The 12699-nt window shown below is 44.8% G+C and overlaps 1 protein-coding gene across 13 annotated transcripts in view; it reads left to right on the top strand.

The window, feature by feature from the left end:
- Nucleotides 1–8113, top strand: part of Arfip1 (ADP ribosylation factor interacting protein 1) — a 57864-nt gene extending 49751 nt beyond the window's left edge. For all 13 annotated transcript variants that reach the window (XM_050158806.1, XM_050158808.1, XM_050158807.1 and 10 more), the window contains one exon: nt 6329–8113. In XM_050158806.1, the coding sequence (XP_050014763.1) occupies nt 6329–6484 (156 nt within the window). In that variant the 3' untranslated portion in view covers nt 6485–8113. The remainder of the gene's footprint in view (nt 1–6328) is intronic.
- Nucleotides 8114–12699: the final 4586 nt, after the last annotated feature.

Raw genomic sequence — 12699 nt, 5'->3', positions numbered from 1 at the left:
GGGGGGGGGATGACAGAATCTGTGATCACACCTAAACAGAGAGCATGGGGGGGGGACAGAATCTGTGTGATCACACCTAAACAGAGAGCATGGGGGGGACAGAATCTGTGTGATCACACCTAAACAGAGAGCAGTGGGGGGGGGACAACAGAATCTGTGATCACACCTAAACAGAGAGCAGTCGGTGGGGGGGGGACAGAATCTGTGTGATCACACCTAAACAGAGGGGGGGGGCACAGAATCTGAGTGATCACACCTAAACAGAAAGGGAGTTGGGGAGTCAGAGTATAGAAGTATTCTCGCCTGAGGAGAGAAAAGCTCTGCACTCAGGGTTTGTCTGTTGAGATGTGTTCTGACTGTGTAGTCGAGGCTGGCTTCAGAAGAATGAGCTCTTGAGATACTCTGCCACAGCCAGAGAGCCTGAGGCTGCAGATGCTCACCCAGCACTCAGAAGAGAGAGAGAGAGAGAGAGAGAGAGAGAGAGAGAGAGAGAGAGAGAGAGAACATACACACTGGAGAGTAAACAGTATTCAGAATGTGCCCTTGTAGACTCAAGTCCTTTCCTTGCAGCACTGCCCTGCCCGCCGGCCCAGACTTTCCATCACTTACTTCAGTTGCTCTCTTCCCATGGCACTGCTGTGGTGCTGCCTCATGGCCGCCCACCACGTCTTACGACCTTTCACTCTGGCATTCTACTCATCTGTAATTTGCTGAATCTCATCCTGATGAGTGAGAAAATTGAGGTCTTTTCTGCCACACTTGATCATATTGTCTCCTTGCTCTCACTCCTTTCCCGGTGTCCCGTGTCTTGATAATTTTTCTCCTCTGCCCACAGTTGCTTTAGCCTGAAGGGCATATGAACTAATGATGTGCTATTTCAGGAACCTAGTGGAGGGCCAAGGGGGCACTTGTTCCTCTGCCTGTTCTTCTGATGTCTCCCTGGAAAGATAATCACAGACAAGGAAGACACAAAGTATCAGTTTTTGCTGTAGGACAATGGTCTTGTACCCTGTAAAGGTTTGTCAGTTATTCTGGTTTAATAAAATGCTGATTGGCCAGTAGCCAGGCAGGAAGTATCAGCAGGGTGACCAGAACAGGAGAATTCTGGAAAGAGGAAAGGTTCAGTCTGCAGTCATCACCCAGACACAGAGGAAGCAAGATGAGAATGCCTCACTGATAAAAGGTACCAAGCCGTGTGGCTAACACCGACAAGAATTGTGGTCTAATATAAGAATTAGTTAATAAGAAGCCTGAGCTAATAGGCCAACCAGTTTATAATTCGTGTAGACCTCTGTGTGTTTCTTTGGGACTGAAAGGCTGTGGGACCTGGCGGGACAGAAAGCTTTGTCAACAAATGGTGCCCAACTGTGGGGTGCCAATCTGTTGTAAGAGCCCGCTTTTTTGTTCCCGGCTGCTCAGCCCTGAAATAACCACACAGAAACTATTAATTAAATCACTGCTTGGCCCATTAGCTCTAGCTTCTTATCAGTTAGCTCTTACATCTTAATTTAACCCATTTCTATTAATCTGTGGCTGTGGCTTACCAGCAAGGTTCCATCCAGTGTCTGTCTCCAATGGGGCTACATGGCTCCTCTTGACTCCACCTTCTTTCTCCCAGCATTAGTTTAGTTTTCCCTGCCTAGCTCTAGTCTGCCCTGTGCAGGCCCAAAACAGCTTCTTTATTCATTCACCAATAAAAGCAGTACATATACAGAAGGACCTCCCACACCAAGTTTTGAAATAGAGGTGTGGAGAAAGAAGTTAATTCTTGGTGTCCTAGTAGTTGGGACCTCTTTCAGGATGACCTGTTGCACCCTTTCTGTATGTTCAGCTCATCTATTGCTCCAGGATTCGGGTGTATTTAATGTAGTCCATTCCCTAGACTCATTAGAAGAGCCAGTAATTAGTGTGAAGTGCCTCATTTGTGACTGTATTTATTAAGATTAATCTCTGGGGCAGTGCTCATCTGCAGGACTTCAGTAACCTCATATGCTCGTCCCCTGCTTCACAGGTGGAAGAAGGTGTCCACTTGGCATCATCTCTGAGCATGCTCCCTAAGAAAGCCACTTCGCTCTGCTCTGCCTCGGGAGTTGCTGTTGGTGGTTGTCTTGTCCTTGGACAATTGAAGCATTGTGTGGTGTGTGTGGGTCACTGGGCAGTTGGTGCTGTGACTGCTCTGCGTAGATCGGAGCTGGTTTGTTCCCTGGCGGATCTTCATGAAAGGTCTTTGTGATCGAGCACACAGTGATTTAGTGTATTTCATTTTAAACTGCTTTCTTTCTGATGTTAGGTTTTAAAAGTTTGTCAGATTTGTCAGCTCACTTTTGTCTGTAGTAGTTATCCTCTTTGTTCTTGTTCTAAGTCTCTACTTTTGTTGTCTTATCATTTTAACCACTAAGTTTCTAAACATAGTAGTTCAGGAAATTTTTGCTCTGCTTTATAGATACAGAAAAACTTACGGAAGCTTAATGTTGAGGTAGTAGTTTAGGGACGCACAGGCTGTGGGCTCCATCCCTAGCAGTGCGCACACACACAAACATACATACAAATGTACGTACAGAACAGGTACATACACATGCAGGTATGATATTGTATTATTCTTATACTTTTAGAAACTTATCCTTTATGCTAGATCCTTGCCCCAGTTTCAGTGTTTCTCTAGAGCGTGTTCTGCCACCAGTGTTAGTTTCAAAATCTTGCTTATATGTTTTCTGAAATGCTTATTGTCCTGTGAATGCTGGCAGGCTGCACTAGGTGAAAGAGCATGCAGCCGTCCAGGGGTGCAGCATTTCCAAGTTCCTCACTCTCCAGTCTGTTTTCAGGAGGTCTAGCCTTAGGCATTTCTTGACTTTATAAGCTGAGATGTTTTTGTTTTGTTTTTCTTTCTTTTTCTTTTCTTTGAAGATTCTTCAAGGGGCTGGTGACATGGCCCAGTGGTAGAGCATTTGCCTCAAAACCTGTAAAACCCTGGGTTCAGTCCTCAGTGTTCATCCCCCCACAAGAAACAGGTTTTGTAAAATAATACTTCTGTGTGGTGTTATAATTTGTTGTATGGTTTTAGTGCAATCATTACAAGGCCAGCATTGATGTGGGATTTCTTTCAGTATGCTGTGATTACCATTGATTAATAAAGAAAACTGCTTTGGACCTATAGCAGGGCAGAACTTAGTTAGGCATGGAAAGCTAGGCTGAATGCTGGGAGAGAGAAGCCATAGCCCCACAGGAGACAGACGCCAAAACTTTAGCCGGTAAACCACAGCCATGTGGCAATACACAGATTAATAGAAATGGGTTAAATTAACTTGTAAGAGTTAGCCAATAAGAAGCTAGAGCTAATAGGTCAAGCAGATATTTAATTAATACAGTTTCTGTGTGGTTATTTTGGTTCTGGGCAGCGGGAACCAGCAAGCAGCCTCTCCTCCTACACAGCATCCCATTTGCATACTGTCTCCTGGTAGCTGCTTGGACCAGAGTATTTTGGGTATCAGATTCTCTTATATTTCAGAATATTTACACACACACACACAGAGAGAGAGAGAGAGAGAGAGAGAGAGAGAGAGAGAGAGAGAGAGAGAGAGAGGAGTCACTGTGGTGAAAGAACCCAGTTTTAAACATAGAATTTACTCCAGTTTCATATATGCCTTACACATTTCCATGTACCGCTTTTCAGTGGCCTTGCATTTGGATCACGCATGAGGTCCCGCGTCGGACTTTGCACTGGTGTCGTAGTCAGCACTTAAAACATGGATTTTGCAGTATTTGAGATTTCTTTTTTCAAATTGGGATGTTCAGCCTGCAATAAAATTTTTAAAAGTTGTTTTAAAATTGTTTAGCGACTGCTTTTCTAATTCTACTTGATTACTGTTTTTACTTGATAATGGTTTTTCTTTATGTGTGCGGGGAGTCGGGGAGGGGAGTGCTGAGCATGCTTACATGCATGCAGAGGTCTGAGGAAGACCTCAGGGATGCTGCTGTGTGCCCTCCACTTTATTCCTTTAAGACAAGGTCTCTCCCCCTGCAGGATTGGGTTATAGGTGTATTCAACCGTGCCCTGCTTTCTCTTCTTTTCTCTCTTTCTTTTCCTGTTTTAATATAGGTGCTACCTTCGTGCTTGCCCAGCAAGTACTCTTCCCGCTGAGCCATCATCACAGCCCAGCGTCTCTTTATTTAATAGCCAAAGTCCTCCATAAGGTACCAGTCCCTGCAGTGCCAGTCCGTCATACCATAGTGCGGATAGCTAACGAAGCAAAAAGCAAGCCATACTGGCTCTAAATCAGTAAATGTGTTGAGATTTGACTTTGATTTACTAATTTTTGAGTGGATAAATGAATTAACGTTCTTATTTAAATTTATGTTTTTTAAGACATTACTACCAGAACTGAACACGTGTGTAATTGCAGTGCTCCGTGTTGGCAGGAAACTGCCAGAGGAAGAGCAGTCTGTGGTGCGGGCCTGAGTGGAAGTTTGCACTTTATTTACATTTGGGAGGCGTTTTGTGCTGCCTTCCGCGGGGACAGCCCAGAGTGCTTGCTTTAGATGGTGTTACCCATCCACCTCCTCATTGTGGAGGCTGCTTTTGTGGCTCTGGCTATCACATTGCTTTGTTGTGAAAACACAAGTAGCGTTCGGTCCTAAAGTGCACCTTTCTGTGGCTGCACGGATTCAGTTTCACTGTGGGACGGGAGGTGTTGTAGGCACAACAGATGCCCCAGTCAGAGCTTGTGAGCTGCCATCTCTTCTCCAGCGTCTGCCTGTCTTCCGGGTGTTGCCTCCTCCAAGGCTAGGGAAAGAAGCTGTCGTTAGGACACTGTGGCTTCCATGGAAATCTGCAGGTGTGGCTCCCTTTCCCTGGTGCCGTGGGTGCCGCGCTCTGCAGCTTCAGCACATGAATTGATTCCATGTCCTTCCTGTCTTCTCTCTCACTGGAAATTATTAGGAGTTAAATTTCAAGTCAAGAAACACTTGTGGCCCAAACAACATTAAAGTGACCAGTTAAAGAAACTGGACCTTCACAGTCAAGTTACATCAGCCTGTTATCGCTATATAATTCAATTCAAAGTAGAAATGCAAACGCATAGGCCAAGTAGTGCTTTCGATAGCACAGCAAGGGGGGAGTTACTCTGAGCCCGTGGTGGTCACGCTGAGACCGCCCTAGGAAGAGGGAGCCTGCACTGTGTAAAGTGTGTAGATGGAGCCCAGCAGCCTGCATTTTTCCCTTCCGGTTTCTTCATAGAACACAGGGTTCCTGCAACTCGTGCGTGTTGCATGGATCAGGCACTCGTTTCTTTCTGTTGAACGTTACTCCTTTTTATGGGAATACCCCCAATTCATCTCATTCCTGTTGGCTGATTGAGTTGTTTTGACTTTGGAGCTATCACAAGTGAATCAACCCCTGACTCTAATTCTAGCCCAGCCTGGCCCTGAGCACCGGTGTGAGTCTTCTGTGTGCACCTAGGTTTTCATTCCCTCACGTAATGAAATCCTAGGCGCGGATTAGCTGGATTACAGGTTGATCGTATGTTTAACTGTTGAGAGACTGATGAACTTCTCCGCTTCACAGACGCAGACTGGAGAAGTTTAGTCACTTTCATCTTTACCAGTGGGGTCACGGTGTGGGACTAATGTAGATTTTCCTAGTAGCAGGATATGGGGCATTTTTTATGAGCTCATGTAGCCTTGTATTCCTTGGTAAAATATCTATTCAATCTTTTGCCTATTGAATGTGGGGGTGTTAACATCTCACTGAATTCTTTATATGTTCTGTAATTAAGCTCTTTTCGTGTTTACCTTTCACCTTCATAAAAGGGATAGGTGTGTGTGTGTCTGTGTATGTATGTGTCTCTGTGTCTGTGTGTGTATGTGTGTGTGTGTATGTACGTATGTGTCGGTACGTGTCTGTCTGTATGTGTATGTGTGTATGTATGTATGTGTCTGTATGTATGTGTGTGTATGTGTGTGTGTATGTACGTATGTGTCGGTACGTATGTGTCTGTGTGTCTGTATGTGTATGTGTGTATGTGTGTGTATGTATGTGTGTGTGTGTATGTACGTATGTGTCGGTACGTATGTGTCTGTGTGTCTGTATGTGTATGTGTGTATGTATGTATGTGTCTGTATGTATGTGTGTGTGTGTCTGTGTATGTGTCTCTGTGTCTGTGTGTGTATGTGTGTGTGTGTATGTACGTATGTGTCGGTACGTATGTGTCTGTGTGTCTGTATGTGTATGTGTGTATATGTGTGTGTGTGTGTGTGTGTGTGTGTGGTAAGTCTCACTGTGTGGTCTGCTGCCTTGCTCTAATGCTTGCCTGTCGCCCCGCCCTGTCCGCAGGTGAAGGTGTTGCGCAATCAGCTGGTCCTTTTCCACAGCGCTGTTGCTGCCTACTTTGCTGGGAATCAGAAGCAGCTCGAACTGACCCTTAAGCAGTTCCACGTCAAGTTGAAAACCCCTGGAGTGGACGCCCCGTCCTGGCTTGAAGAGCAGTAAACTGACCCAGAAAGGAGCAAGCAGGGTGTTGTTAAACGGCTGATAGCCTAGTCAGAATGGAGTGGTGTTGGGGAGCGGTGAGGGAACACCATTGCAGTGACTCTTGCACGGATAGCTTTTATTTGCCCCTTTTCATACCCTAACAATTGAGCTGTTAAATTTGAACAGAAGGTAGGTGATTTTTATGTAAACATGATTACATAATTTCTATAATTCTAAACACAATAATTTTCCTTTTTGAGAAATCCTTTTTGTATTGTGAAGGTTGGTGGCTATTTCTATAATTTGAAATGTTTAATATAGATTTGCACTGATAAGATAAAAATTCAAGGCTTTTGGTCCTAGAAACGAGGACCAGCTATAATTTTTCAAAGGAGGTTTACATGATTTGTATCAATGTCAGATATTTTATATATGAATATATCCAACATCTTTGAGAAGTTCATGTTTGTGTATTAAAGAAAGAAAGCTATTTTGCAGAGTAAGTTATATGGCGTCCTGCAGCGTCCACAGAAGGGATCGCTCGAATGAATGATTGATTGGCTCATAGGTTGTGGTAGACACCTTTTAAAAGTTGATCTGCACCACTGTAACTTGGTTAGGTGTTTTTAAAGACCTGGGACTCACACTGTCATAATTTCTATGACGTGTTTTAACTTAGGAATTTGACAGTTGTGTCAGCAATTTTGATTTATTATGAAACCTACTTAAGGGAGGTGGATTTTTTTTATTTTGTTTTCTACATGTGGACATAGGAATGGAAACTCTTCGTGGTTTCTAGAGTAGTGATTTGTAGATTAGAAAGCTAGTTTGGGGTAAATTCCGTTTTGATAGAAGAGAATTTCTAGACCATGTTCCTTGACTTCCATGTATGACTACCAGTTAAGCCTTAAATCACAGATACGTGCCTTCTCAGACGCAGTAATCTTGTCCAACCTTGTACAGAAACCATGGCGAAGCCCTACGGAGAGCGTGTGATGTGTCTGTTCTTTGGAGAGGAGCACAGTCGGTGCTGGGGTTCTTGGTCCTCATGAAACCACACTCGGGGTGCAGTTGGTAAAACCAACTTTGGAGTCTTTTGTTTCTCTTAACTCCTTTTGAAGAATGGGGCTGGGGGGAGTTCTTCCCACCTGGGTAATGAAGAGATTGTGCAGAGGCCACAGGAGGGGAGGCCAGCACTGTTAGTCCTGCGTATGCAGTCGGCCTGCCCACTGTGGGGGCTTCCTCGGTGAGGTCATCTTGTTTAAATGTAAAGTTCCTTTGATTCTGTCGTACATATAAATGAGTATTTGGAGAGCTATCACTTTATCTATTCATTTCTATTGTGTTGAAATGAAGTACTTAAAATGACTGTTATACGTGACCTTTGTAGCCTGTACAATGTGTTGTACATGTCCAGATGCCTCTTCGCTGGCCTTTTATTAATATGTCTATTTGGAGTGCTTAACACAGTGTAATGTGATTGTAAGTCGTGACCCTATTTTAATCATTCCCTCCTGTATATTTGTACTCTGAAGGAGCCTTATTTTATTCTTCAAGCAGAGTAGCTACTTGTGATGGTTATTCACACTCTCCAGAGCGTGCCTCTGGTGTGAATTTTGTATTCTTATTAAAGTTTCTGCTGCATTATCTTATTGCCCTGATCTCATAAATTTTAAATAGAAGTAACTATTTGGAGCTTCAGAGAATATACCTTTTCTTCCTGATCTTCAAAGAGAAACGGTTTCTTTACTGAATTTGTCGTGGTCTATGAGTCATTCTTTCCTCTCCATCTGCATCTGAGCTGAACATGTCCAGTCTCCACAGTTCAACAGCTGTAGCACACACACGCACACACGCACACACACACGCACACGCACACACACAACACACACACACAACACACACAAAAACACACACACAACACAAACACACACACAACACACACACACGCACACACACACAAACACACGCACGCACACGCACAAACACACGCACACACACACAACACACACACAAAAACACACACAACACACACACAACACACACACACACAAAAACATACACACAACACACACACAAACACACGCACACACGCGCACACAAACACACACACAACACACACAAACACAACACACACACCACACACACAAAAACACACACACACAACACACACACACGCACAAAAACACACACACAACACACACAAAACACACACAAAAACACACACACGCACACACACAACACACACACACAAAACACACACAAAAACACACACACAAAAACACACACACGCACACACACACACAAAACACATCATGGGTTAATGATTTTTTTTTTCAGGAAATGTAAAAATAACAGTGATTTTTGAGTAGTGGGCACATGTGCAAAAGAAGTAAGTGTAGCCTAGGACCTGTTTCTAGAGGAGAACACAGGCCCTCGGGGTGCGTACACACTTTAAAGATGGTTCTGTGTGGCTGGTTCGCCTTCCAGGGGAAATGTGTCCACTTCCGCCTCTGGGAGCACGTGTGGGAACCGAGCACACATGGGAACCAAGCATGTTTTTTAAGCAGGGTGTAGAAAGCCAAGTGATCTTGAATCAGCAGGAGTCACTTTGCGGTGTTACCGTTTGAAAGGGAGCTGCTGTCTAGAAACAGATAAAGGATAAACAAGATCTGAGGAGTTTCGGTGCATGGTACCTCGGGACAGTGAGGGATGGCTTTTCTCACATTAAAATAGAAATATTCATGGAAAACATACACTGAAGGAAGCGGTTTGCCAAACTCTGCTGCAGGCTAGCTAGCCAATGAGCTCTGCCCGATTCTCTTGTCTCTGCCTCCCGTCTCAGGCTGAGTGCTGAGGTTGCCAGTGCACGTTGTCCTGGGCCTGTGCCACCGTCCAGCCCCTCTTCTCTTAAATAGAATCTAAGAGGGACCTCAGCCCTGCAGAAGCAGTGTGGCTAAGATCGTGAGGTTCCGTTCCATCCCCCATGGGCAAGCCCTATTGATAGCACCGTGTACAGCTGTCTGTCTTTTCTTCCTCCCTCCCTCTCTTCTCTCCTTCCTTCTTTTTGTAACAAAACTAACATTTATTCATGACAAAAATTCCATCAGATTTCTTATTGATAATCTGTAGATGAACTTATAATAATGTTGAATCTAGCACTTTATGTTTTACATCGTACATAATGAAAGATTGTGTCTTTAGCAATGCTATTCTACATCAGCACAAGTCAGTATATACAGTGCGGCACTGCCAAGAAAGAGATAAAGGCCACACTGAGAGCAAATGAAGAAGTAAAACATTATCTGCCCCAGACGCACCATTGTCTGCCTAGGAAATCCCACAGAAAGCACCAGAACCCTCCTGAGCAAGATAAGGAGTTCTGCTGTCTCGCAGGATACCGTGTTTTCCGTCTCATACATGTCCTGGCACCCACGACATTAGGGGTTTCTGAACTATCTCCCATAGTGCTGCAAAAATCTGGACACGTAAAAAATAAAAGTAAAGGTTTAAAAATCCGGGCACGTATGCTGAAAACTGCTAAATTGTTGGGAGAGAACGAATGAACTCTAAGTCAGTAGAGAGATACGGTCGTGGTTTGAAAGTCAGCAGTGATAGACCATCCTGTGTTTCTACTCCCCAACCCTCACCCTTCCACCGGAGATGGATGAGCCCAAGCCAAGGCAGATAAAATGGGGATACAAATCAGCCATTTATTGATGAATCGTGACATGGAATTTAAAACGGTTCTTTGGTATTAGTTTTTCAGTTTGTTGCAGATGGGTACAGATTGGCTTGATGAGATGGCTCCGCCTGCTCATTTTTTAGCGGAAGGGAGTCGAATATCCAGCGCTGCAGGGTGGCAGCATCATTTCAGAGCTGATCAGCATTTTCATTTTCTAATCGCTCACGCCAAGAATACAGCTCTGTATAGGCATGTAGTATAAAATGGCTGGAGTATGTTTAGGGACATTTCAGAAACTGTGGGAGGTTCTGTCCTAATAATCTCAAGCCAAAATCCATCTAATGCTGCTTTGTATGAAACTAAACAGAAGTTTCATTTTATTTATTATTTTTACTTTGTGGAGTTTGGGGGTGGGGCTCATGGGGTCCTCCCTGACCTTGAACTTGCTGTGTAGTCTAGGATGGCTTTGAGCCCCCTGCTTCTGCTTCTCCAGTGGAGGGATTGTCGGCAGGTTCAGCATCAGATAGCATTTAAACGATTTGTTTTAGATGTAGTTATTTAGTGATACGGGTGTTTTGCCTACATGTGTGTATGCACACTGTGTGCCTGGTGGCCCCAGAGTCCAGGAAGGGGCATGCCCTCCCTGGCACCAGAGTCAGGAATGGTGACGAGCCACCATGTGGATGCTGGGAACCAAACCTCAGGATGAGCAGCAGGTCCGTTTTCACCGCAGAGCCGTCTCTCACAACAGCTGTTCTGAAAGGCAGACTTTCTAACCCAGTGCAGCCTAGGACAGAGGAGAGGGCTCACCTGGGAAAGGTGTGTGCCGCCACACCGGATGCGTGGGTTTCAACGTTGCTGCTCAGGTGGTGGAAGGAGACCATTGCAAGTTGTTCTTGGCTTCCACACACAGGCCTGCTCAGGTGTGTACAAACACAGGGAGGGAGGGACGGACAGACGGAGGCTGGAGAGATAGCAGGTAAGAGTACTTGCTGCTCTGCCAGAAAACCTAAATTTGGTTCCCAGTACCCACATCGGCAACTTGTAAACTGCCTATGATGCTATTTTTAGGGGATCCAACCCCCTTTTTTGGCCTTCAAGGACACCCACATAAATGTAACATACTCTGCTACCTTCAAAAGTAAAATATAAATAATTGATTGCCCTTTTTTTAAAATTACTCATTTTTAGGTTGACCTAGGGTTTTCCGGGTGTGAATAAACTGCTTTTTGATCAAAGAGCCAGTTAATTTGGCATTAGCTCAGAAGTTTCCCAGGGCACTCCTAACCAGCGTTAGAATGTTCCGGGAGATGCTATTGAACAGAAAACGCAAACAACTTCCACTGAATTCTGTTCTCACCTGAAGGTTTCCTGCTCCACAGGTTTTCTTGAACAAATGGTTCTTCGTGATGAACTGTCAGGTGGTCCTCCCAGATGTCCCAGAAGCCAAGGCTGCTCGTCAGGGTTATGTACAATCAGGAAGAGCACTGTCTGTTACCCTGCCGATAGCCCGGATGTGGAAAGAGGAGGCTGCCACACAGGGAGAGGAAACCAGGCCCAGTCCGAGTCCTAACACCGTAGCTCTCAGTTCACCGATTGCTGTCAGAGCCGGGAATTGGGGTGAAAGATGGGAAACTGTCCAGGGAAACTACAAGCACCTCAAATTTCTAGTTGGCCCCAAACATGCTTTTCAGGAAACAGTCTTCTGTTAAAGACTTGAGCTTAAAGTCATTCAAACGACCTTTCTACAGCTGTGGTTCAGCCAGGAATTAACGAGTTACAAGAAAGGTCTAAGAGGAGTTAGATACCATTTAGGGGTCTGCAGAGATGCTGTCAGGAAAGTGCTCTGTGCACGCATGAGGTCCCGGGTTCAAATCCTCAGCTCCCACATACAAGCCAGGCCTGGAGCCCTGTGTCTGTAACTCAGTGCTGGGGGAATGGCGACAGGGAGGTCCCAGGAGCTCGCCGGCCAACCAGTCTAGGTGACTCAGTGAGTTCCAGGTTCAGGGAAAGAACCTCTCAAAGGCTTATGTGGGGAGTTACGAAGGAAGACGTCAGACATCCTTCTCTACCACACACACACAGAGTTCAAAACTAATTTGCTGCTTTTAAGGTTGACTTTCTGTGACAGGTGTACAGCTCTGCTTCTGGCTTGGTGTGCACACGTGTTTGTATAAATCATGTCAGAGTGAAATGTGGGCCTAGCCAGTGTAGACAGAAGCAGACAAGTGAGCCCTGTCATGTTCTCTTGGAGCTCTGGTGTCTGATGTGGCCACCGAAGGAACTATAGGCTCACTGTGGAGGCAAAAATCAACAAAGAAAAAAATCAAAACAAAAGCCTTGTTCGTGTACTGTCAGCATGCAGTGAGATAGGGAAAGAGACAAATGGTCTGGTTGAGCTTCTTAAAAAAGATCTGAAATAGTGGAGTTTTTGGAATAAGGAATAAAATAAGAGAAATTATATCTGCTACCTCACCTGATTTTTTTCTTTGTACATTGACTTATTTTTGTGCATGAATACATCCGCACCCCAGCGTGCGCGGAGGGC

Source organism: Alexandromys fortis, unplaced genomic scaffold (genome assembly GCF_014885135.2).
Source record: "Alexandromys fortis isolate MF-2015 unplaced genomic scaffold, M_Fortis_MF-2015_v1.1 scaffold_102, whole genome shotgun sequence".
Lineage (NCBI taxonomy): Eukaryota > Metazoa > Chordata > Mammalia > Rodentia > Cricetidae > Alexandromys > Alexandromys fortis.
Note: the sequence above shows the minus strand (reverse complement) of the source record. Positions and strands in the feature narration are given on the sequence as shown.